The 27,324-nt window shown below is 39.6% G+C and overlaps 1 protein-coding gene across 1 annotated transcript in view; it reads right to left on the reverse strand.

Annotated features, from left to right (window-relative positions):
• Positions 1-27,055, reverse strand: part of TM9SF3 (transmembrane 9 superfamily member 3) — a 44,183-nt gene extending 17,128 nt beyond the window's left edge. Inside the window, exons 1-8 of the mRNA XM_035329622.1 lie at positions 26,849-27,055; positions 18,636-18,831; positions 12,055-12,177; positions 8,675-8,835; positions 6,313-6,390; positions 4,381-4,512; positions 3,696-3,862; positions 1,020-1,114 (exon numbers count right to left, since the gene is read on the reverse strand). Of these exons, the coding sequence (XP_035185513.1) occupies positions 1,020-1,114; positions 3,696-3,862; positions 4,381-4,512; positions 6,313-6,390; positions 8,675-8,835; positions 12,055-12,177; positions 18,636-18,831; positions 26,849-26,962 (1,066 nt within the window). The 5' untranslated portion in view covers positions 26,963-27,055. The remainder of the gene's footprint in view (positions 1-1,019; positions 1,115-3,695; positions 3,863-4,380; positions 4,513-6,312; positions 6,391-8,674; positions 8,836-12,054; positions 12,178-18,635; positions 18,832-26,848) is intronic.
• Between the last annotated feature and the right edge of the window lie 269 nt (positions 27,056-27,324).

Raw genomic sequence — 27,324 nt, forward strand, 5'->3', positions numbered from 1 at the left:
TGAGCCAACATAATAGCATTTCACAGTTTATTACATTTGATCTGGAGGCAAAATGCAAATCTGGCTCAGCTGTAGAGCAAAGTACAACATTTTAGATCAGTAACTGATTTACCTACAAATCATTAGGTTGATACATACAACGCATGAATATAGACATCTAACCTCCAAACTCAGAATGGATTTCAGTGTAGTTGACACTGAATACTAATAAATATGTCGTGTTAAAGAGGTAAACATCCTTTGCAAACTCACCAGAATTATTTTCCCTAAAGCACTGTAGAAGATAATAGATATTGATTAGTCTCTCATTGCTGCATAGGGAATGGATGAAGCTAGTGGAACTACAAGGATGCCATTAGTCATAACTCTGAGAGGTATGGTAGGAAGCACTTGAATACACACTGTCCAAATCTGTTATGTCACTTCTGTTGGGTTTCTGTTCTCTACTGACACTCATTTTCAATTTGCTATGTACAAAGCGGAGCACATACTGAAAAGGAGAAGAATCTCCTTCAAAGTCACTACAAACACTTTTCCTTACCCATAATTAATGTCCTAGTAGGTACTGTACACTCATCCTTTCAGTGCTAGTAAAACCCAACAGTACCCACTGAGTAGGGCTATGTAGGAGTCATCTGGAGATGACACGAGCTGCTTAACAGCATATGTTACAGAAGAGGGAAAGATTGTACTACTCTCTGGATGTCATGACGCAAGCACAACTATACGGAAGAGTATAACAAGCAATTCATAAAAGCCACAACTGCTAATAGCTCTTATTACCTTTAATAGTACTTATTACCTTTAAATTAACCAAGTAGTTCAGCTATCTTTAGTTAGAATACACAGACAATAATAGAAAATAACATAAAAGTTATATATTCAAAATAATTTCTATCCTAATGGATTCCATCTGAGTGGTCTAACTCCACAAAGATACTTCTATACCAGTGTAAATCAGAAAATAACATTTCCGTTTAGCAAAGTAAAAAAAATGCTGAAACATGAAAACAATTTACCTCCTTGTCTAGCATAAAGACTTCCTCCAAAATATCCATTCACTGGGGATGTTGCAGCATAAACAAATATAGCTGTACTAAGCATTGATCCTCTCCTGCAAGAAGTAATTTAATAAGAATTTAATAATGAAACAGAAAAGCAAACAGTATTAAAGCAAAATGTGAAGTGTGCGAGTTTAGCTTACTATAAGTTAATAAACAAAAAATAGTAGTTTCATGTAATATGAAAATTAAAAGGAAGTAAGTTGTAGAACCAACATAAAAATGATAACTGTTTGTATTCAAAGCTTCTGGACAAATCTAATTCAATCTGGAAAACAGAGGTGCAACATACAACATTCTTTCCTAATCTGCATTTAATTTTCAGTGGAATTAAGTACAAAATCTCAACTCAGACCAAAATACACTTGCATTTTGATTTGTATTAAGAACTATTTAATATTAAGCGTAAGATTCAACTACTGCAGATAGAAGTTACTCTTTGCTTAATATCAAGGCCAGTGTTAACAAAAATAGACCAATTCTGAATGATGTTTCTGCCATCCCTCAGAAATTAACATGTAAGATTGGAAGTGTTCATATTGCAGAAAATTAGAAAACCTGATTTAGAAACTATAATGAAGCCACAAATCAGCATGGAATAGTCAAATCAGAAGAGTTTAGATATTTTGAAATTATCACCTCATTAAATGTTGAAGCACTCATTTTGGCCTATCTTCTGAAACTTTACAGGCAAAAACTAATAATTTTAAATTATAAAAGCCATCCCAAAACACATTTTTAAAATGATATCTAAGAATAGCTAGACATGTTATTCATGAATAGAGCTATTTCCCCACATCCCTCTGCTATCCTTTGGTAGCAAAAAGCAGCAGCAGAATTCCAATTCGCTGTATTATCTCTCCATTAGTTGCTCTGAGAGATTCCAGACTACTGGTATCTTGGCTTCTGATGAAAAATTACTGGATGCCTGCCTTACTCAAAGAAGCAATCTTTAGTCAGTTTCATGACTGGAATAAGCAAACTAAGTAAATATACTGCTTGTCACACAGGCTCTAAAGGGGCAGTGCAGTAATATTTGTTTGTTAAAAAAAAAAAAAAAAACAAGAACATTTCTATTCTTTTTTTTGTATTGAAAAAGCTATTTTTCTGTTTTAAAAAGTTACACAGAGACCAGCTTTAACAGCTCTCCTGATTTAAGCCACTTTGGAAACATACAGAAAAACCCATATCAAGCACAGTCTGAAGTGACATGTGTAAACACAGGCTACCCGTAAAGCGACCAGCAGATGCTCATCTGAAATTATCTCAAAATTTCTTATTCTCAAAGGTTACTCACTTATGTTTTAAATATTCTAATGGCAAAGTTGCTCAAAATACAATCCAGTATTAATAAATTAGTAGCTGACATGATCAAGTTCCATTGAGAGGCTTTTAGCTGGTATCAGGTGCCTGACTTCTAAGAGTTTTAACAGACCTGAAGAACATCGATAGGCAATCATTCTGTAGTTCTGGTTTACAGCATTTTCCAACTTGCACTGCTATTTTCCTCAACATACAAATTCTTTGTATGAGGTTTGGTCAACTACTCAGTTATACACACAGAATTAAAGTCACTAGGAAAGTAATAAAAAGACCTATTGCAATAAAAGATTAAGTACACAATTTTTTAAATTATTGTTCTGATGCCTTTTACAATTACTATTGCTAACGTACAGCTTCACTACAGCGCACAAACATTCTGAAATGGTTTAAATCCCTCTCTTAAAGGGCCAATATGCTGTACAATTAAAAATGTGTATATAAGCCTATCCAGAAATATGACAAATGGGACCAAAAAAGGGAATAACACCCTATGAAAAATGAAAATACACCAAGATACTGACTACAGAGTAGATCTGTAAACATGCCATTAAAAGGCAGCTAAATTCAAAAACAAGAGTTCTCTCTAGTGGTATATCAGAAGTATTGCAACTTGTTAAACCAATGGTTACAGGTGATATGCAAGAGAAAGGGAAAAAGAACATGCACACAAAAAAAACATACAACTTTTCTCCACTTTCCAAAATCAAAAGCAAGGTAGAGACCTAGGCAAACCATAATTGGTGTGTTAAATTGAAACTGGAGTACAGCTTGTTTTAAGAAAGTTGTCTCCAGTCAGGACCAAAGATCACCTGTTGCTGGAGGCTTTGCATGCAACACTGGTTGAGAAGCATCTGATTCCATAAATGTAAGAGATTAAATCTCCAGTCCCAAGAGCTGTGAATAAAATTGAATTAATGCATTGTCACAGCACAGTAAGGTCATACTACAATCTTTACAGAATGGGGAAAAAAAAGGATAAGTCAGGAAAATGCCGTCACTCCAGATGAAAACAGGAGTGAAACCATGTACTTATTTCCCAAATAACCTACCAGCAATGCTGCAGAGGAACAAACTACAGTTTCATAATGTCATTTTAAAAAGCTTAGTGAAGTTAAAGGAGACCAAGTCATGTGACAATAGTACAACAAAATGTCACTAAAAATTAAGAGACCTCTCCTAAATACTACTACTGATAATTTGCTACAAACTCTTGAACACTTTTTTTTCCAGACCGGTTAAGACATTTATTTTTGTAATTATTTTGCTCATTTATTCATTTATATGTGGGAGGCACAGCATAATTACACTTACTCTGTGTATAAATCCTCTATCATTGCAACGACAATGACTATGAGAGAGACAGCAAAAATCTGACAGCCAGAACCAATAAGCGATGAAAATATTAGAGGATGACTGGATGGTCTAAAAACGTCTCCGTGGACCTGCTTCCACCCATACTCATCACCTAGATCTCTGTCCTAGGAACAGCAACAAAAAAAAAAAATAAGTCTAGTCATCACAATCAATGACAAACACACAAGCTAATCATATATTAAAGGTTTGATTTAGTAAAGCAACTTCAAGCGTATCACTTTTCTTCTAGATTTGATGCATTCAAGCGAGATGTTTACTCTTCAGATGCTTACTAAGATGCTAAAAATTACCATCTAAATGCAGGATGCAGTAAATTCTATTAGATTCCCTCCCTGCCTCCAAAATCCTCTGAAGCGCTTAGACGTAAAAGCAGGCGTCTATTACACATTCAGAATGGACCTCATTTCATCTGAGTGTGAGTATGAACATTAACAGAGTGACTACAGACAGAATTGTGGGTTGCAGCCTAGGAGTGTGTTACAAAGGAAACCATTAACACTTTCAAGACACACATCAGGAGTTTTTTGTCTACCCAAAAAAAGCCATTTAATCACAGCTAACATGACAAACATACAAAGAGAAATTAGTAAGCCTGAAATAAAAATGTTAACGCAGATCTTACCATATCATCCATTTCTTCTTCCTTGCTGTATCTTGCATAATCTTTTCTCAAAGTTCTCATTAATATCATAGACACTAGGCCAACCAGAAAGATCACCATCATGAAAGAATTGAAAATTGAAAACCAGTGAATCTACAAAAAGAAAACACATCCTGAAGGTTCAGAATCATAAATGTGTTTCAAATTTGCTCCAATGCAGATATATCGTTGATTAATGGAACAGCTTATCAGTACTAGCTAAGTAAGCAGCACTAATGTAAGCAACACTAGATTTGCATAGTCCGCTAACACCCCGCTAAAACTGGCCTGTGAAACACCACACAAAGCTTTTCAACAGCCAAACTTCCTCATGACCAAGGTACCACAGTTCAGTTAAGCAAACGCAAGGTTTGAACAACTCCATGCATGCTCCCTTGGGCAAAGTAAAGGCAACACAATGTACTGCTGCCGTCCTAAAGAGGTTTCCAATAGTAAAAAGTATGTTCCCCATCAGAAAACCAACAAACATTTCCTCTGCTCAGGACCAAAGTACAGCCTCTGACAAGTATGCTTTCTATTTTTTACCAAGCTCTAAACATAACATAAAACTTCTAATTTTAGCAAGAAGCGTAGCTCAGTATACAACCTTTAAGGAGATTGTACTAACAGGTTTAATCCATCACGACTGTTATAATCAATTGGTTTAGGCTAATCCTTTTTGCCTTGCATTTACTTCAATCAGAATTGTACATACTGTAGTTATTCAGTTGTAGTCATTCAACTGACAAGCAGTGGACTTGTACAGTTGTGTCCCTGAAGTTTCATCACTTCTGAGTGTGTGAATGTATCTACTTGAATTGCCTAGTATCTGCTGCACACTTGAAGCTTGCATGCAGACATTTACTGCATTACTAGAGAAAACTGAAGCCACCCTATTAAAGCAACAGAACTACCACTTAAAGCAGTCTTATACCTGCCTGTCTTGTTGTCCCAAAACACCTTACCATTAATACAGCAGTCCAGTAGGCTCCAGTCTATATCAGTACATCAGACTAACAAGAATTAAATTTCACAACATCAAGTAAATAGACGTACATTTATTTGCCAGCTGCTGAATGTGATGAAAACCTCAGATTTACACACCACAAAGACATGAGGAACAATAAAGAGAGGAAATAATTAACCTGAAGATTTTTTTATTTTATTATATAACCCTCCATTGCCTAGTAGTTCTATGCCATATCAGCTGAGGTTCTTCAGGTCTGTTCAGAGAAGTTAGAGAAGTTGTTGCAGTCCTGGATTCTACATAGAAACCTTCCACATCGCTTACTGTACTTCAACTGATGTACCAGACTGCAACTTCAATTAATTAATTTTCTAATTCTCAAGCAGTTTACAACACAGCAATATTGAGTTTAAGGAGTCCAGCACAATTAAGATTTTAAGAACTGAAAAGCACGTTGGATAGCCAATGTTTCAATCAAATAATTATATTCAAAGTGTTTGTGAAAGATTTTATTCAGAGATAGTTTCAACGTTCACTTTATGATTAGGTGTGATTGTTTGAGCTTATGTTTTTATATTAAAAAATACAGTTTCCCACCTCTGGGCCACCCAAACGCCATTTCTGAAATTTGCAAAGAGAAAAAGAGGCAGAAGCCAGCTTGCCAGAGCATACAACAGGCAAGCGATTTAAAGAAAAAGTAACCCCAAACCCCAAAATGCTCCTTTAAAAAAAAAGGACAACAAAAAAAAAAACACACAACCAATACACTGAGGGAATAAATGTAAGGTCCAGAAATAAATTCATCACTGGTTGCTTCAAACTGGTCCCTCTGACTCATTTTCTCCTTAGAAGAACAGTAATAGGAGCAGACAAAAAATTTCATGACATCATCTGAACTAACACACCCATTTTAGAGGGATATTTTGTAAGGTAGTCTTAGTACATACTCTGTGCTGAAAGAAAGATGGGTCAAGGTACTTGTCAAATCTGTCTTCAAATTTCACATCTGACTTCTTCCATTTCACCTAAAAAGAGAAAAACTTACACTTGAGAAGCTTGTTATAATATTCCGTTATACCCACGTGCAGAAACCCAAAACAATTTTTTAAAATCATCCACTTTAGATCTTTTTCTGAAGACTGCTTTCTGACTGCAGGCTTCCTTTCTCAACATTTCCATGTACTGTCTCGGACAGAAAGAGGCTTGTGGAGAACATTACCAGTGTTGCAATGAGTGATGAAAAACTTCCTCTACTGCTCCCCCCATAGAAGCTGAAATCCATCTTGCTGCCATGCATTGAAACTGGTATTCAATGACATCAGCCTCTTGTACTCAAATTCTCTGAGTACAGTGCCAAAGAAAAAAGCAGTCCAGCAGAAGTGAGGGAGATGAGAAAATATAAGAGGAGATTTAAAACATGCCAAGAAGAAATAAAAGGCCACAAACTGAGATACAAGGAGCCTGGAAGGAAACTGGATAAAAGGGTTCAAGATGGACCCAAAAAGACAGACACTAAAATTTTGAAAGATACAAGCTAAAAAGCTGCCACCTCAAATCTTTAAGGCCACATCATTCTGCAATGTAAACTCTTCAATTAGCAATAAACAAGGCTGAAAACAATTGGAAAAGTATAAATTTATGGCCATACTGTCACAAAGTAGTACAGCATACATCACTGCTGTCTATTCCCTAAGCTCCACAGAGCACTGCTTTGGATTTGGAAGTGTTAACTGTGCTGATGAAGTTGCTAATATGGTACAAAAAGTATTTTTCAGAATCCTTCACAAAATTGTTCTTATTCAAATTTTTTAATGCGATTTCAGAAATTAAATACAAATGTATGCTAATATTTTTTTCGAAAGCATGCTGAGATTAAGAAACATCATGATTTTTATTGCTCGTGAAACTAATGCAGCTCTGTTTTGCATGTTTTAAGATAAACGACAAGCATCTATCTTTTCCAGAAGATGCTTTCTTACTCACTATAGAAGCAAGCTTACAAACATAACTAAACACCCCTATCACTCACCACAGTCCTGTGACATACTAAAACTGAAAGATTTAGAGATGACACTCACTCTTAGGTATGACACTAATGTTATCATGTCAAATTACAGCATGGTTCAAATTAACAGCTCAAAACTTTGAGTGCTGTTCAGCACCGCTTTAAGCAGATACATTTCTCATTAGAGCATCTGCCATTAAAAAGTGTTGTTTAAAGTAAGTCCACCAGATACAATTCATGAGTTAAATACCACACACATGCGAGCCCAACAACTGTCCAGTGGTGCCAAAAGAGATGGGAAGGTAAGTCCTGAGGTCTGTACACCAGAAGTGTTTAAAAGAAACATCTCATGTTACTTTAATTACTGACAGCTACTCAGCACTGTCCATCTCCAAATTAAGAGAGCAAATGGACTTCACAATGCTGGTGGTATTTGAAATAGAAAATTGAAAAAAATCTGTCAATTTTGCAGCAGGAACATAACTTGAGAAGGCACAGATAAAAACAATTGCCTGCACTTCAAACAGTACAACTTATTAAAAATAAGGCAAATATAATAGCAGCAAGAATGTTCTCTGAAATAAAATCTTATGCTGACACCTACTGCTAACATTCTGTAGAAAAGTGATGCAGTAAGAACTAGTTTCTGTATACATGTGGTGAACATGAGAGAAGTGATCCATTAGAGATTCATGAAATGTCAAATAATCAAAGACGGGAAAACTAAAAAACCTGTTCATTATCACAGAACAAACACTATTGTTTCATTACCTTTTATCGTAACAATTCAATACAAAAGCAGAAGGCTTCAAAGAAAACCTTATAAGTAAGGCTATACAAATAAGATAAATTTCTACTGCAACTGTAAAAACAAAGCAAGCATTAATACTAACTGCCAGCAAAATATACAGGTTTATACCGGGTTTTGCTCCTAGCTCAGAATCCAGCTCAAATTTATGTTGCAGATGTTGCAAATATTAAGGAATTGTGTAGGTTCTTTGGGGTCCTCTACAGTTCTAGACTCCATATCTTTTTGGACATCTTCCTTTTCTATCAAAGCACTTTTCTGCAGATATAGTAGCTTTGTTAGGTTTGAAGTATTTCAAAAACACTCATTTTATATTTACTCTTAATAAACCTGCCAAGATTTTTCAGTAATGAAAAAAATACTTGAATAAGTGAAGATGCATCTTCCTCTAATATAATTTTACATCCATACATAGCTGTAGGTATACAAGTAACTATTTTAAAGCTCTTTTACCATGTAAAGTTTCTTATTACACATGCATCACCAGATTACTTACTGAATACGACATCTGGATTTTTGTGTTCGGCACCAGTTTCACCTTTCCTTCACTGGTCAGATTGACATCCACAATTCTATTGCCATTGTAACCAATTTCAAGTTTTTTGTAAGTCCAAAGGTAATAATCTTCCCCATTTTCATCTGCTTCTCCTACAATACCTGTACAGGAAACAAGTGTAAGCATCTATTACAGGTATGCTTTTCAAAAATTATGTAATTATGCTTAAAAATATAGATTACAAAAGTTTTGGCAGCTATGAAGTAATATTACTATAGTAAAAAGAGAACAGAGACCTTACGTTCCTTCTACCACCTATGACTGAATGTGCAGTCCATGTAATACAGTCACCTACAAGAAGCATTTTGCAGTGGCATTAACACACCAAAGCATTCAGGTACAAATACTGCACAAGCAACAAAAGAATTAGTAACAATTCCTCTAATTTTATATAGACTTCTTACCTGATGAAGAACTGAACACAGATTTAAATTCCATGAATACAAGTTAGCCCCAGACTTCCATATTTTCTCATCTCCTTGTTCTGTCTATCCCTTCACTCACTCCCCTTCCTTTTCAGAACTCTGCTTTCATTCTCTGCTCCTTAGTTGATCCCCAGAACACACCTTTTGCTCTCACTTGCGCTCAAGTTTCTGATAGTTCCCCCCAAAAAACAGTTCCAGACTACTCCCTCGGTTACTTTCACTAAAAAAAAAATACCAAAAAATCATTTACTTGAAGATTTTTGGTCACCTCCAATGTTGACCACTGCTCAGAAGCTCCTGAAGAAGAGCTCGCTCATTGTTAGCCATGATTAAGTTATTTTTCAATAACTTACAGCAAAATGAATAATCTACCCCTGAAAAATTCCAGAGAATGAAGTACGCTGAAAGAAAACAAGCAGTCATTACCTTTAAATGTCAAGAACATCACAGAGAAGATGACATACAAGATGGAAACCTACAATAAAAGCACCCAAGATATACAAAGACCAGGAGGGGGAGAGAGAGTAAGTAGGTAAAGGACATGAAACAGGTTACAACAAAGAAGCAGGTGTGAAGGAATGGCACTTACATGTTACGTGTGCTTTTAATTTTCAAGGAGGTCTTTTTCTGTTGTATTTTCTACTCCTGCTCATCTGTCAGAATTGCCTTGTATATGCCACATGCATGAAGCAGTTTGCCAGCTTGTGCCTATGCCATCCAGTCTAACACCTGGCACACCATCTGTTCCCATGGCATTATCCAAAACAGTGACAACACAGATTCTCTACACCACTTAAAGGACATTCTGATCAATTGCTGCACCCGAAGGAATGAATTAATACACTGCTCCATATACTTTGGGAGATGTCCTGAAACAGACAAGCCTAGCTACTCCACTGGGGGACAGCAGAACAGGAGAAAACAGAAAATTGAACTGTTTTATCTGAATGCACTTAAAAAGAGTTAGTTGCCCTTTTCAGGTCAGAAGATGAAGTGCAATCCTTCCAAAGCCTTCAAACTGCAGTTTGTAGTCATTACTTTTAGTCACCAACAGTTAAGAAAGGTATTCACACCTGGACTTTATTGAAAGTAGAGTACTCCTTACTGGATGTTCTGAGGACTTCCTAAGAATAATGTCAAACATTAATGGTTTTGCATGTCACGCTGACGTCAACATTAGTAAGCCTTACTAATAGGTGGAAAACCACAAAGAACATACAACATGAATTTAACTCAAGTTTTCAAGAGACAGGAGAGCACTACAGAACTATCTGGATGAGCCCAGAGAAGAGGATACCCAGAGACTGCACATTTGTAAGCTGTAGCATTAGGAATGACTTTTAGTGCATAGAGAGCACACTACTGAAGAACATTAAAAAAAAAAACAGATTCCCATTAAAATAGATTTTTCAGATCATAAAATTGTCAGTGTGTAGAAAGTTTTGTAAGTATATTTGTTCTTCAGTATTTGAGCTGATGAAAAAATCCAAAAACAAAATGAGAAAAATTAGTCAAAAAAGTTTTTGAGACCGGCCACATCACCGGCCTAGCATCCATCAGCCTTGGGCAGTCTAAAGCTGCCACCAATCTAGGAAAATCTGTTGTCTTTTTTCCCCCTCCCTCTTCTAAAAAGTCAAAACCATAAAAAAAAAATGCAGCAACGACTGTCATTCATGCAGACTTTTTAAAAAGCCTCCCAGAAGTTGCACAAGAAGCACAGTAAAGGCTACTGATTAGGACCTACTCCAAGCCTTGGCACAGAGCTGTTACACACCCTAGGCAAACCAGCTGAAAAGAACTAAGATGGTATGAGTCCTTCTGTCAGACACACTAATGTATCTCTTAAAAAGAGATAAAAATAAAAAAGGAAGAGAATTCCTGACTAACGGATAAATAAAGCTCTAGCATTTCTGGCTAGGACTCAAGAGTCAGTTACTTTCTAAAAACAACTAAATTTGTAAGAGCTAAAAAAAGAAACCCAGCTTCTGTCAGAATGGAGAAATGATCGGTAGTATGCTGAATGATGCTACCCATCGAAGGACTTCTACCACTAGGTTTAAACTGTATTTTTGCAGGTGTTGTGGGGTTTATTTTGGGGTTTCATATCTTTCTCATAACACAGGCAACAAAAACCTTACTGTAACAGCGTTTTGTGGTGCTTTTCCTTTCCCTTCATTTTACATCAACAACAGGGAGGTTAGAGTTTGGGATGTTTGGTTGATCACTATTACTGTAAAGTACAAAGCATAATGTGCAGAGCTTTCTTTACTAGGATTGTGACTAGGTAGAGGGGAGTGACAAAAACAGAGTTTACGAGACAACAGCAGTGAAGCCACATAAAATTGATATAACACACAAGCACTTCTAGACCAGATTAATAGTACTCAGCAAGAACAATTTTAAGAACTGTACAGGAACATATGAAATAAAACTAATCCATATAACCACAGACTGCACATGCAAAGCTGTTAAAAGCCACAAAATTACCATAAAAGTAAATCAAATAGACCTTGTGTTATTAACACACTGAGGAACTACCAAAATAACACTGAGACAATGTTTTACGGAAGTTGCGATTCGTGAACACACTAAAACAGAACTTATCTTTGACCTAATTACCACTTACTTGAACTTTTAAAAGAATTTCACCCTAAGAATTTTGTATTATTAAATCAGTAGCTGAGAAACAAAACTGGCTTTCGCTGCTTGTGTAATTCATTAGTACTTGTCACCCTTCTCTTCCTTCAACTCATTTGTATTATTTGGTTACATAAATTCTACATGCTTGTGAGTTTCTTGTAATGAAGCTTATTCATCGATGACTTCACAGAACCCGTGAGCACAGTGGGTTGTAATCCTGTAGCTGCAATCAAGTTGTTAGTGCACATCACTCACCCCATATCGGCAAGTCGTCAATATACATCTGGTACCAATAGTGATTTTTGATAGCATACACAAAGGCATCTCTTCTTCCTTTGTCCAAGTCAATTTCACAGTAAGTAGTCTGCATTACATCGTCTGAAAAAAAAATATTAAAGCATTGTTAATGATTTATTAATGAGCTGGCTGCAAACGAAGAGAAACCAAGCAGATGGAAGAATGGGCACTCTTGGAGTCTTTAACTCTTCTTGGCTATGTTCAAGGAGGTAACAGAAAAGGACGTTTAGAACAGAACCATTAAAGCAATTACATGACTGTTCTTGTAATTCTGCCTTTCCATATGAAGAAGCTTCCCACTGACTGGATAAGGAATGTTTCAAAGTCTCCTTGTGCTATTTTACCTGCACAGGATGAAGATCCGTTTGCTGATGGTAGCTTTATCTGGTCATATAGATTGTGAGAACACTTTAACAAAAGCTATGAAATTATTAACAAATAAAACTATAGATGATATTCACTCTCCATTTTAGTATTTCCAGGCTCATTGACTGTCCCCATTGGCACTAGCAATACTGTTCATTATAAAGGAAAGTATTTTAAAGTTCTGAGCAATTTCAAGAAGACAGCATACAGGAAGAAACAAAGCAACCAGGGTAAAGATAAAAATGAAAAAAATAAAGAAAACAAATGGAGGAACAAGGCAAAGAATACACAAGAGGCTGCATTTGGAAATAAAAAAAATTCACCCCTTCAAGCCAGAAAGTTATTTTTCAGCGTCTACAAATCAGAAGTAATGCAGTTAACAGCCACGTTTTCACACCTCAATTTCCTTTTCAAGAGAAACACAACAAAAGGGCTCATATCTACAAGAACTCAAGCAGCAATGGATTTAGAGATAAAGAATAACAGTTGCTTCTATGTGAATGTTTTTGCTTTCCAAATAGTAAAAAATAAAGTGAATGTAAACAAATCCCAGCTTCCTGCTCCCTCCTTTGTTACCACTGAGAACTTGGACCTATTCCGAGTAGACAGTATTAATTTGAGCCCCAAATAAAGCTCTATTTTGTATTGAAATTCAGCTTACTCAAGCTCTCCTACACACGATTACAACAAAGTTTAACAAGAAAACAATCACCTATACAGAAAAAAAAACAACTGATAGACTATTTCCAATGCAAAATACTATCTCTGATAACAATAATTTGTGAAAACAGAAGTATGGACAGTAACTCTGGTCAAGCAAATCTGATGTAGAGCTTGGAAAAGCAAGACAGTAAGAAATCAACCAACAGCAGTCCTGCACAGTTGGACTAATCTCCTGTAGCCCTGAAGAAAATAGTGCCACTGGCTGTTCTGCAGGGGATGCAACTCCTTTTCTATTTCCTATGGAAACATTAACATTTTCCATTTTTAGTTCTTCCAAGATGTAACAAATGCATTCTAAGTCTCATACGTATAGTGAAGAAAAAATCATTTTTCCAAATTGACATACTAGACAAACATTTTACTGCTCTGAAGTCATTTAGAAGGCTGGGAACAAAGAAAAACAAAATAATTCAAGCCAGCATTCTGAAGCATCTGTGGGTTATGCCTTCACAATCCATACAGGTACATTCAGGTGAGGAAAGCCATTAAAGCTGGCACTACAGTGGGAAAAGACTTACAAATCCAGGCCTCAATTTGCATTAATGTCTCTGTTGAGCTCCATCCTATACTTTTTGGATGACGTTAACAACAACAACAAAAAAAACACAACGCACAACCAAGCCTGTCTTTGGTATTTTTTCACTTTAACAGGTTTTTGAGTCACCTTGACATCAGTTAAAGAACAACAAAAAAAGATAATGCCTACTTTCTGGATTTGTTGCTAAGTAGGGATTAATTCTTTCCATAATACTTGGCATTTTATTGTCCCTCTCTAGCAGTTTTATGCTATAATGAAGTAACACATAGCCCCTTTCTAATGTTAGATTTTATTCTCGTAGGATTCTTCAACACAGAGAGGTTCAACACACATGAATTAAAATAGGGGTGAAGTTGCTTCAAAAAGATCAACTGGTAGAGCCTGTTAAATGAAGCACTGCAGAACACCACAGCAGGGAAGCATGATCTGGGGGAAGTGGTATAGGCCCGGTTATTTTTAAGCATCTCTCTCTCTCCTGCCTGTATGTTCACCAAAAAGACGCACAAACAGCTGAACCAGCACACAGGAATGGGAGCAAGTGCTACTACTAAAATAAAATCATATGAACTACGCATACATACTCTGTTGAGAGACCTTTCCCATTTTAGCCTTAATACAGCAGCCTTTGTTTGCAGTTATTAACTAAAACAAATCTGGCATTAGATTATAAGACAATGCCAAGTTCCTCCATGGGCTTTCAGACCTTAGGAATTTGCTTTTTTTTTTTTTGCTAACTGAAATAAGCCATTCTGCATCTAATCCTGGGGGACGTAAATACTGGCTTTTGCTGCTGTAAAAAAAAAAAAAAAAAAAAAAAAAAGACTGAAATATCATTTGAAGGGAAATGATGGCACTGATGTCCGACTTAGTCTGCAGATAGCAGCATGTCACCAAAAAGCTGCCTTCCTCCATTTTGGGGGATTTTTCCCTCCAGCATCCGGAACACCAAGAAGCCCTCACAGCGATAAAACAATCAGCTGTAGATCACTATGTTAGATCAACTATGTTACAAGTTAATCCAGTGCACATACATGAAAAGCCAGCAGAATTATTCAAAACAACCTAATTTAATTCTTGCAAAACATATGCATGATTTTAACAGCAGACATCTCACTCTCAGTCACACTACGCAGTCCAGTTCTTCCCGCCTCCCCTAAAACAGCTCCTCCAGGAAGCCAGGCAAAGGGAGCGAAGACAACCGCTCCAGCCAGCAGGAACACTGCAGCTGTGATTTACAGAATTGCAGAAACACTTCAGCTGGAAGAGAAGATGTCCATGATCATCAAGTCCAACTGTTCACCCAGCACTGCCAAGTCTACCACTAAACCATGTTCCTAAGCACGACACACCTTTTCAAGACCTCTAGGGACAGTGACTTAGCTGTTTCCCTGGGCAGCCTGCTCCAATGCCTCACAACCCTTTCAATTAAGACATTTTTCCTAATATCCAACCCAAACCTCCCCTGGCACAACTTAAGGGTGTTTCCTCTTATCCTATCACTTGTTGCTCAGGAGAAACCTTTTTTATTTTTAATTACAGGACAGGATTAGACAGCTACACTTAAGGCCACAATTAAATAAAAGTACCTTAGAAAGGCATTCAGTGGCTGCGGAAGCTGAAGATTACTTCATTGCAGCTTTACCAGATCTAAAGTTTTGCCTTTGTTATATACTTTTTAATCTAAGTTATGGTTGTAAGAGGAATGTGAAGTTTGAGGCAGGTATTGCATAGTGCCTACCTCATGGATGCCAAAGAGGTAGCATTTGCGGGTTCACTAACATCAGTAGCACAATAACAAAAGTTTTACAACAGAACGGAAGCAAGATGTATTACAAAAGGAGGTACACTTATGCCAGATCTCAAATTTCCCATAAAATCTGATCAATTAGGTTTCACTCAGACCTATAAACTACAGACATATAAACCATATAAAGCCTTCTATGTGACCATCTCCTAGTACACTGAACATCACCCTGAACACCCGTCACATTCTCTAGAGGTGATGCAGAAGAGAAGTTTTGGGAAAGGAGTTCTTATTCAGAAGTACAGTAATTTAATAACATTTCTAAATAAGTGCAAAATTTCAGTATGTTAAAAAAATCCTTTCCCCTTTAAATTCATCTACTCTAATTGGTAATGTACTAATGGAAATGTCAAAAAATAATTTTCTAATTGAAGCTGCTGTGAAGGCAATGTTCAATATGCTTATTAATTCACTAGTCTCAGGTGTAACGTGTAGAAGATGTCAATTGAAATGCTTGAATAAAAAACTTGACATATTACATGAAAAACATCATTACTCTAGATTTAGCTTGACAATAGAATTAAGCCAACTAAAACCCTGAAGGTTTATTACAAGGTAAGCGTATGGTAATAATTGACTTTCTTCACAAAAATATTTATACAGATTTGACACCTACAATAAAAGACCAACGTTGTCCATATTGTAACCAAAGGGAAATCCAGCTATCCTGCACGGCCACAGGTGTCCTTTCACATGACATTTGCAAATGCAACAAGGAACACTACTTCATGGATTCCTGGTTACCCTGTAGATCTGTCCCACCAGTCACCACTGTGAGCATCCAAGTGCAAACTTCCCTTTCTGGCAGGATACATTTCTGCAGAGCCTTGATTTTGCAGCTTCTTATTCTGTTTCAGAAATACTGACAAGCTCCATTGATTCGACTGACACTTTTATTTATCCAGTCTGTAGTACTTCAGTTACTGACAGCTGCATCCTAAATAATTCTTTGAATATGATGAACAAGAAGCAGTTTCACATTTACCTGTTACTGCAGTCAAGTCAAACTCTGATGACAAGAAAGGAACTCATTTTTATTTGTTTTTAAATTAAAGTTCAGTCACTTTAGTTCAACTTATTTTTGTGTAAGAAAACAGGTGTTATGTACCTTTCTTGCAAGTGTTAAACTAAAATTACTGAAACAAGCACTTTAGTTTTTTTTTTTTTTTTTTTTTTTTTTTTTTCAGAAGTATTTGAGAGTTATTCACAGAAGAATGGACTTGCGTAACACTTTGCTTCTGCATATTTCCCTCAGAAATGGCAGAGAACATTCTGGAAGGATAAACTACATAAAACTTCAGGCTACAAGGTGGAAGAACAAGATTGTGCTTTGCAAGCCTTAACCAGCCTCACTGCTGCATGTACTTGCAATACAGCTGAGGCTCTAGGTTTTTGCACCTCTGGAGAAGAAACTTCTCCAAGCATTTCAGCCAGCTCCTGCTGTTGAACCAGTCCTTCCCTCAGTATCATCTCAGCACTTCCACTATATAAACAGACTACTAATTACTACTTCCAGGTCCATAAGGAAAGAGGCAGGCTCAGGACAGACGTGCCAAGCAGTGAGGAGCAGCACAATCTGCTGCAGTACTCCCAGACTTGAACTGGCAAAAGGTTGATAATGACAGGGGAATTAATTAGTCATTGCTAATGTTCAGGAAATAAACTGGGGGATAAAATGGTGAAATAAACCTTACTTTGCTTTAGAATAGGGCGGAGAAAGTGCCACCACTCCTAACACTATTTATGTCTTTTCAGTCTGATGCTGCATCTAGAGAGTACATTTGTTCCTGAAATAACACAATCTCTTAGCAGAGATGTAGCAATTAGAGGCAGCAAAAAATTAGACATGACCAGCTGTAAAAAATAAATATTTATCGTATTCTGTCAACAGAAGCTTTGCTTAATCTTCACAGCCATGTTGAACTGCTGCCAGTTGCCCTCTCTGTTCTTTCCAATTTGTTTCTGAATGTATTCTATGAGCTCTGACACAAAGGCTATTTCCCTCACACTGATTAAAGTTTTCAGCAGGCTACAAATCTTGCAGACCAGCAACAGGAATATTTTCTATTGTTTGTGCAGGCACAGTTCAACTCTTAAAGGAAAGATTCAACTCTGAATTCCTTTAATACACAGATGCAATCACTTATATAACTTAAACCTTTTTGAGGCGTTCATGATTTTAACCAACTTTTACTTTTTTATTTAATTTATCCACCTTATAACACAAGTATAATCAAGTCTCTTATTTTGGAGATGCCAAATTCTGGATAAAACTTTTGCAACCTACAGAAATTAAGTCCCATCGGGCAGCAAACGGTCAGGCTTGAGACATTAAGCTGACATTCCCCATCCAGTTAAGCACTGTTGATGCAATGAAGCATAGCCTTCATGGTTAAAAAAAGTATCTAAGACACATACACGGACTCCCAAATTGGATCAAATATATAAATGTTATATTCAATGTAAACAAAATGAATCTATTGTTACTTATAGCACTGCAACTACCAGTTACAGTGTTTGGAAAGACTTTGGGTACCAGAGAACGTAGTCCAGAGAAATTCTGCAGAAGTCTCATTCCATAACACCAAGAAATGTATCTGCAAGAAGTTGGAGCCAATGTGATACCACAGAAGTATTTGCCAAAGGTATTTTAAACAAGACAGTAAACAGACAGACATAATAATTAACTTATTAGAGAAGAACTTTGAGTTCTTGAGTACTTGCTCCTCCTTTCCAATTGCTGAGGGTTTAGAAGTATTCAACATGACAGAAAAAAATGCGCTGTCAGAATTGGTAATTGCAGAATATTAATTCCAGTAAAATATACTTTTAATCATTCATAGGCAGAAAGCTTAGTTTTACTCTATAAAATACAAACAGTTATTTCAGAAGCATGCATCTGCTGCAAGCACCTTCCTTAAGGGTGTTGTAAACTTTGTAAATTGAAAAGCAAACAGAAGCAGGCAACCTGGCAGGGCATTAGAAGCAACAATGAGAAAGCCACTCAGTTGCTGGTGACAGCAGACTTTCAGTTCTTCTAACTCAAAAATCAAGTTTTACGGGCTCATGTTTTTTTAAAAGCAACTAAACGCGCTTTCAATTGCTTACCTTTAAATTTGATGTCAAGACCACTAAATTCCAATTCAACTCCTTGAAGTGCTTCTCCTAATGTTTCATGGTAATGGCTGATGCTTTTTTTTGATCCCACACAGAAAGGGAGAGAGAAGTACTTGTATGTTTCTTGGCGATTGTGGTAGGGTCCAACTGTATTCATCCATAGAACAACTTCCTCTTTATCTTGATACTGAAAAATAAAGTTACTGAGTTAGATGAGAAGCCCAGCAGCGTAAAGATATTCTAGAATCTCTCTCATTTGTGTAACTATCAAGGCAGGACACTCGATCACAAGCAATGGTTTCATTTAAAGACAGGTTGGTGTTTTTGTCTTTTGGGTGACAGCAGTTACAGAACAAGACTTTCAGCCTGCTTTCCTTTAAAAGATTTAGCTGAGAGACTACCCTGAAGTATCAGAAGAGGGAACACAAAAATCACACAAATTTGAAAGAGAAGCAGAAGATTCAGTGAGATGATGTGGAGAAAAGCAGAAGTCTCAAACAAACTTTTTATAAGTTTTGGGGAAACATTTATCAGCCAAATGCAAAACTCTGCATTTCCACTGAGACAAAGGAAGTATCAAATTATTTGTTAAACAAAATATTAGCAAGCAGATCAGGCAATCTACCCATGGTGACATGTATACTTTATTTTCCTAAAATGCAACTCTTTTTCATTTCTGTACTGGTAGGAATTACATTCAAAACTCCCAGAAGCGCACGACGCCTTACAGGAAGCTCTAAAACTCAGCTGTGGCATACCTACAGTAGCCAAGAGACAAAACGGTCAGACAGAAGGACTGTATCTGGATACATTTCCAGCATACTCACAGTGAAAAACCAGACCAGCAAGGCATCTGGTGGTTGCCATGAAATTCTTTGTGGGAACAACCACCCTTAACTTTCCACAGCTTCTGTCAGCCAGTAAAACATTCCTTGGCTAGGAGCCAGTTTTTTTTATTTTTTAAATCATAAGGCCCTGAAAAAAAGTCCTTAAATCCATTCGTCTATCGGTATCCCAATACTGCCTGTCTCCAAGAGAATGAAGTGATTTGCAGTCGTTACTTGCACTACATCTGACTGTACGTCAACGAGGTGCCAGGTCTGCCAAATATTACAAAGCCTCTCAGCCAACACAACTCCTTCACCTACTGTAAGTTTAACAGATGAGGAGGCAGTGACCTAACTCCTCAGGCAGAAAGGAAATACTTGCAGCTGTACACACCTCCAAACACACTCACCATACAGATCCTGATTTTTTTTTTTAAGTACAGAAGAATAAAGTACTATTTTAAGACCAATTCACAAATGCCAAACACACTGGAGAAGAAAAGAAAGTCAACTGTTAACTAGCCTTAACTATTTCATAGATCACAATTGAAACACTCAAGGCAGCTCTCCATTTCCCCCTACCAAATGAGCGAGGGTTCTTCAGCTCCACTTATTCTGAACAACCACTGTCATACCAACAGGTTAACCCAGAAATAATTAGCTGCACTTGGGATGCAATAAATTCTTTGGATGAAGCGTTTGAAAGCTACAGTCAAAGATTTATACAAGCATATTTTGTAAAATAATTTTATTCTTTTAAACAGATGTCTCCTCAATTACAAGACTCATCTTTCTTCACAAAGATGCACTGTCTCATGTGAGTGATCAAGAAGAAATTTTCAAGACCTTCCTAATTTCATTCTGAACAGCAGCCGAGGTAAAGCACTCATCAAACCCAGCCACGAAAGGCACGCACATGCTGCAGAACAATTCTGAAGGGTAAAGAACATCAGTAAGGGAGAACAGAAAAAGTAAAGAGCACAGCAAGAGAAAGTAGACATTCCTCCTCTTTGCCAGCAACCAGAAGGGTTATCCTAGTGCAGCGCATTTGTCCAACTTCCAATAGAGGTTGGGAGAGAAAGAAAAAAGGAAATTTAGTTCCAGCCCCCTCAGCAGCAGATAGCGGAATTGGCACCATGGTACTGCCTTTAATTCTTGCCAGTGCAGCAAGGGACAAGTTGGTCCATACCTCTTTCCTGTTGTTCTGCCTAGCCATCTTCTGTTTCTCCCTCTAACAGCTGCAGAATATATTTACAGACCTTTCTCAAAATAGTCCTAGCTTGTCAAGCCCCCAGTTTAGCATTATTCCTATCCTGCAACACCTTATGTGTAAACCGAGCTACGTCTGCGCGTCCCTCAGTAAGGGAACATGACAGCATTGGCACATCTGTGAGTTCATCTGTGACAGTGCCTGGAAGAAGACAACGCTGACCACTGTTTTACTCAGCTGCTTGCTTCTGGCTTGCTTCAGAGTGAGTTGGGAACCCTCCATCCCAGAACTGCCCAAGAGAAAGTTTGTGCAGGACGGCTACACCAAAGAACAAGGCACGTCAGCCTTCCCAGGCCATACCTTGCCAACATCAGCTACAGCAATTTGCAGTCCCTCAGGTGCCCCCAGTGCCCTTACAAACCAAAAGGGTTCCAGCAAGAAAAACAAGCTTAAGCGACTGCAGTCTGAATTTGGGGGATGGTGGCTAGTAGAAAAATCAAACGGATTTTCTTTTCTCTGTATTTGCTGGATTATGCTCAATTAGAAGGATGAGCTTTCAGGTTTAAATGTGCCTTCCTGTTAGCCATCTGTGACCTCATTTAAACAAAATATGCAAAGGACAGCTAGCAGTGTCTAGTACAGCATGTCTTCCACTCCGGCAGCTGAAGTGCCCAGTTGCAGGCAGCGAACTTCTCTCTAAAGAAAAATATAGAAGTGATCAGAGACACACAAAAGGAAACATCTCTACCATTTCAAGGAAGTCCACAACTTGGACAGCCATAACATCCCATCTTAAAATGTCTATTTAATCCTAACTTCATCCTGCAGCCCAAAGAACAGAGAAAATAATGGCAGACTGCTGAACTGTTTTCTGGAGCTTGGTTGCTTTCCCACATCAGGAAGTTGCCCATCCATTTTTCTCTGCAATATATATTGCCAACCTTCCTCAACCAGGTTCTTCTTTTACTTTATGTCTTTCTTTTGTATAAAACACATCTCCCCTTGGCAGCAGAAGCCCTGGCAGTTAAGGCACAGGCTGTCACAAAGTCCCAGCAAAGCCTATTATCACTTTCTCACTCTTTAAACATCAGAAGATGCAAGAGGATGTATCTGTGGCTAGTTCTACAAAGCCTTTTTTTTTTTTTTTTTTTAAGTGGTAATGTAATTTGCTGGCAAGAAACTCCGGCCTCCCAGAGTTCAAGGTTTTTTTGTTTGTTTGTTTGTTTTGCATTTTGCCTTTACAATGTCAAAGTGTCTACAGCAAGTAACAGTGGCAAAGCACTTACAGGGAAGGAAGTCTTATTTGGAAGAGAGACTCTTGTAGGACTGTTCTGTCACCACTATATGAGCACTCCTCGGGTTGGAGAAGCACCATCTTTCATCTTGGCAGAAAATACATACTGAAATAACTGTTCTCGTTTCACCAGAAACCCACCAGCCAGACACCCTAGACAAAATGATCAAACAGAACCCTGAATTTCTCCTTTTTCTGTTCTGATATTGGCTGATGAACAACTGTTCCGCTGTACCCTCTGAGCTTTGAACACACCAGAGCAAATCAAAATCCTATAGCCTTTTGTTAACCCTAACAGGCAAGTCAGCAATAGCACATAGTCCATACTAATATAGAATAAGATAGGATGAAGACTCTAATGATATGTTCTTAACTGTTCTTACACAGCAATATAAAACCTTTGTAACCAACTGCAAGTGTGATAGATGCCTTCTATAGATGCATGGGATGCTTACCCTGCCTGCACAGGGATCTTGTACGTGTGCAAGCAACAAGTGGCCCGAGCCCATCCTACCTGCAACAAGGCAGCACGCTGACATTCCGGTCCCCTGCTGAATATTCAACAGGCATGAAGCCGGCACACTCCGCACTGCCCAAGCGCCAACTTACATTAGTCGACAGTACAACTACTGAACACTCAGGTCTGCGTGCCACCTCGAAGCTTAATGCAAAGACAATTTCCATACACCTGTATGGTTCTAAAACCATTCAAACATGGTAATGCTGAGACCACCTTCAGCACAGGACACATTTCTTTCCTGTTACACAGCAGGGCACTCGCGATCTGGAACACAATTTAATGTTCTCTTTGCACAACTGTAGAAATGAGCAGAGAAGCCCTAGAAATAAACAATTTCCCCTATAAAAAAATAAGGCTAGATTAAGTCTGTAAATGAAACGCTGCAGAAAACAGTATAAGACTGGTATGTTATTGATCTTTTTAAACCATTAGAAACACTTTACAAAAACTGCTGGAGGCACAGAGAGGATTACAATTACCAAAACTTATGTGATGATTCAGCAAAGTGATTCCAAATCAAGACGGTTCCCTTCAGACACACCACAATTTTACCCCTTTTCTCAGGTTGAAGTTTGGAGTGAGGCTTCCCAGAAAGCAGTGCCTAAAGTGCTAGCACTTATTTCAGGGAAAAAAGGACCAACGTTATCTGTTTCTGGCAGAGGAAAAAGCAGAGCAGGAAATAATAGAGGCAGCAAGTAAGACTCAATCAGCAACTAATGTCCTGGGCTTCTAGCACCCAGTACCTTGGATATTCTGTCAGGCGTTGTCATAATGTGCAACTGCAGCTCGTATCCAGAGTCAATTAAGCTGTGGATTTCAGCCTCATGCTCTCCTTCAGACGGAAGAAGTTATTTCTAGCAACATCTTCACGTTTCTCTCTGAATTTTAGGGCTCACCAAAGCATGGCTACAACAGTACAGCAGCACAGCCTGAGCTATTGTACCAGCAGTCCTTTCACTGTTACCCTGCCTAGGCGCACGGGGCTCTCAGGCACACCTCGTCCTGCTTCTGTGACACTCCTTCCACCTCTTCAAAATGGAACCACAGGAGCTTCAAAAAGGAACCAGGCTGCTTTGCCCGTCTGCATGCAGCTTTGTTTGCAAAGATATATTTTACCCGCACGGAAGTGTTTCGTACAGTGTCTCTCTAACTGACGGTTTACAGATCCTATACAAATTTCTTAACTTTGTGTTAATTTTAAACAAGATTTACAGTCTCAGGGCTTTAACATAACTCCATCAGGTTGAAAGTTCAAGAACAATACTGTTCTCAGTCATTACAAATTAAGTCTTTTGCTATTCAGCAGAGGCTATCTCGTGTTTATTTTTCACTATTTGACATTTATTTCCATGCTTACAAAGCATTAATAACTAAACTGAAGCAATATTGAAATGCTACCTACTCCCTAGACCATTCCACCAAAACAAAAGCCTTTAGGTATTTCAGAGTATTCTTATAGTTTATCATCAAATCAACCAAGTCCGGTAACAGAAACCGTGAAAGCAAAGAGCACGCAGAAGCCAACAATCCTAGACCAACAACCTTGCTCCCGCAGGATCAGATGGCACTGCGATGAGGCCACCGATAGCTCATCTCTACTCTCGCTTCCACAAGTACACAGCCAACAGTCAACAAATGGAATAATTATCAGGATACAGGCAAAAAGCAGGAACATAGGCAAAAAGCAGTTCTCCTCAATGACTTCAAAAATGACTTGGATATGGGCCTAGAAGGTGTTCTGAGTATGCCTGCAGATGATACTAAACTGGGGGGAGCTGCTGACTCCCCTGAGGGCAGAGAGGCCTTGCAGAGAAATCCTGACAGACCAGAGGGCTGGGATATCACCAACTGTATGAAGCTTAACAAGAGCAAGCGCTGGATTCTGCACCTGGACAGGACAGCCCTGGCTGTATGTACAGACTGGGGGAAGAGAGGGTGGAGAGTAGCCCCACGGAGGGGGATCTGGGGGTTCTCATCAACACCAAGTTGAACAGGAGTCACCAGCGTGCCCTGGCAGCCAGAAGGGCCAGCTGCACCCGGGGGTGCTTCAGGCGCAGCGTGGCTAGCCAGCTGAGGGAAGGGACCATCCTGCTCGGCTGAGCTGGTGCAGCCTCACCTCAAGTATAGCATAGTTCCGAGTGCCACAATATCAGGACACAAAACTATTAAGAGAGTATCCAAAGGAGGCTACAAACATGGTGAAGGGCCCAGAGGGCAAGACATATGAGGAGCAGCTGAGGGCCCTTGGTTTGTTCAGCCCAGAGCAGAGCAGGCTGAGGGTAGGCCTCATGGCGGCCTGCAGCTCCCTCACCAGGGGAGCGGAGGGGCAGGCGCTGAGCTCTGCTCTCTGGGGACAGCGACAGGACCCGAGGGAATGGCATAGAGCTGGGACAGGGGAGGGTCAGGCTGGGTGTTAGGGAAAGGTTCTGCATCCAGAGGGTGGTCGGGCACTGGGACAGGCTCCTCAAGGAAGTGGTTATGGCACGGAGCCAAGCAGTGTTTAGACAACGCTCTCAGTTTGGTTTTGGGGTGGTGCTGTGTGGAGCCAGGAGTTGGACTCTGTGATCCTTGTGGGTCCCTCCCAACTCAGGATATTCTCTGATATTCTCTGACACGACACACTCCGAAGCATGAATACAAGTCGAAGAATCAGCAGGCAACTTTTCAGTTTCTGATAAATTGTTCTGTGATGGTCTGAAGTTACATTGATGTCTTTTGGTAACCGAGATTTTAAAGGCTGTGTCAAATCCTGATTTCCTCTTTACTTACTATGGATTTTAAGCAGCTAAGCCTTTATCATGTAATTGTATTTACACTATTCTTTCTCTAAATAAATGCATATGTTGCTTTTAAAGACATATAAGATAAAGCATGCTTCTTCATAGTTTCAGTTATTGATCCAATATGGCTGTGCACACCCAATAACCCCAGAAACATCACTACTTATTTCTAAGTAGTAGGACGCTAAGCCCTAGAGCTTAACGTGGAGTCCTCTATTGCACAACTGCCTTTTATAATATTTACTTCTGCTGTTCTACAGTTATAAAATAAAGGACACAGATAAAACATTAATAGCCAATTTGAGTATTATATACAGACACACATTATAGCTGATATATCATTACAGGAGCAGTAAAAAAAAATATATAAAAGTTAACCTGCTAACACAGAGCATCAAATGCTTAAGGTAGTACTTCCAATTAAGCATGCTGCAGATAGGTCCGACGCTGCACATCTGCCGGGAAAATTAAAAACTGGGGCAGGATACAACGACACCTCTTGACCCCCACGCAGCCAGGTGCTCGGGAGCGAGGAGCTGCACACTGAAGGATTAACAAGGAAGCAGCAGCCCATAACACTGCGTACCACTGTCAGGTGGGCTCCAAAGAATAACTTTCACTGACTTAAAGATGAAGTTACTAAGTGTGAACTAGCACGTTACTATTTCCCCTCCACTTCACAACAAGCAAGGAGAGCCTCCAAAACGTAACCAAGCACTTCGATTACACAAAGATACATCTCCCAAGCATAGTCATTCTCAAACCTGAAAATTCAAGGACATGCAGCATTCAAAGAACACTTCCCTTAGCTTCTTAATCTACAAACACGTGTGCTAACAGAATACCTCTTTGTGCTTCGTTTATACTATTAATACTTCCGCCCCAGTCTCCTGTACAGTATTAAAGTTTCAATATGTCTACCCAACAAGACAGACTTCCAAAGAAAGATAACCACCCTCTTCCAGCAGCTATTTCTGACCTCCATGTGACGTTACTAAACTGGACATCATGCAAACCAGAATGCTGAACTGAGAGACAGTCATAATCTTGGACATTTAAGTCATTTAGGTGAAAAAATAACCGATTTCAAAAAGGAATTTGTAAGCTCCATTATTAATTGCTCGGGTGGTTATTCAAAAGAGCAAAAGCTGTTAAAAGATTTCACTTTTGAAGAGACAGCACTAAAGAAAAAAAGACGAATTTAACGACGGCTTTGTGAAGTGCTTTTCTCCCCATTATAAACAAGTTACGAGGAAATCCCCAAACCCACCACCCTTCAAGACGCACGCAGCGCCTTGCTGGGAACTGCCCCAGCAAACCCCACCCCAGGAGCCGGGTCCGGCCAGAACACCCCCGCGCCCCTCAGCCCGCTCCTCGCAAGCGCCCGGCGTTGGTTTAACTTTCACGCCGCTTGACACAGCGCCAGGACGCCCCGTTAGCTCTCCTAACGCAACGCCAACCCCGAACGCCCCTCAAGCGGCAGAAGGGCACGGGACGGTGCCGCGCTGCCCCGCGCCGGGGAGGAGGCCGCACGGCTCCTGCCCTGCCCTGCCGCCCCCCGGCCGCCCCTCACCGTGTGCTCGTGCTCGTCGGCCCGTGCGCGCGGCGGGCAGAGCAGCAGGAGCGCGGCGGCCGCGCGGAGCAGCAGCAGCGGGCGCGGGAGCGGGCGCGGCCCGGCCGCCGCCATCTCGGGCCTCGGCGTCCCCGCCAGGAAGCAAGGCCCCGCCGCCCGGCCGGCCCCAGCGCCCCGCCGCCAACGCCACTTCCGCTCCGCCCGGCCACGTCATCCGGGCCGCTCGGCGGAAGGAGCGCGGCGCCTACGGGGGGCGCCGGGGGCCAAGCGGCGGCGCGGAGGGGCGGGGCGGGGCGGGGCCGGGCCGCTCCGTCATGGCGGCGCCGCGGAGCCGCAGCCTTCCCCAGCGGGGCTGCGCCGCCGGAGCGCGCTGAGGGACGAAGGCTGCACCTCGCGTAAACGCACGGGCAGCAAGAGGCAGCACCCGGCTTCGCAGGGTGACCCCAAAGCGCCTCCCGTCTAATCCCTGCCTCCGC

This window comes from Oxyura jamaicensis, chromosome 6 (genome assembly GCF_011077185.1).
Source record: "Oxyura jamaicensis isolate SHBP4307 breed ruddy duck chromosome 6, BPBGC_Ojam_1.0, whole genome shotgun sequence".
NCBI lineage: Eukaryota > Metazoa > Chordata > Aves > Anseriformes > Anatidae > Oxyura > Oxyura jamaicensis.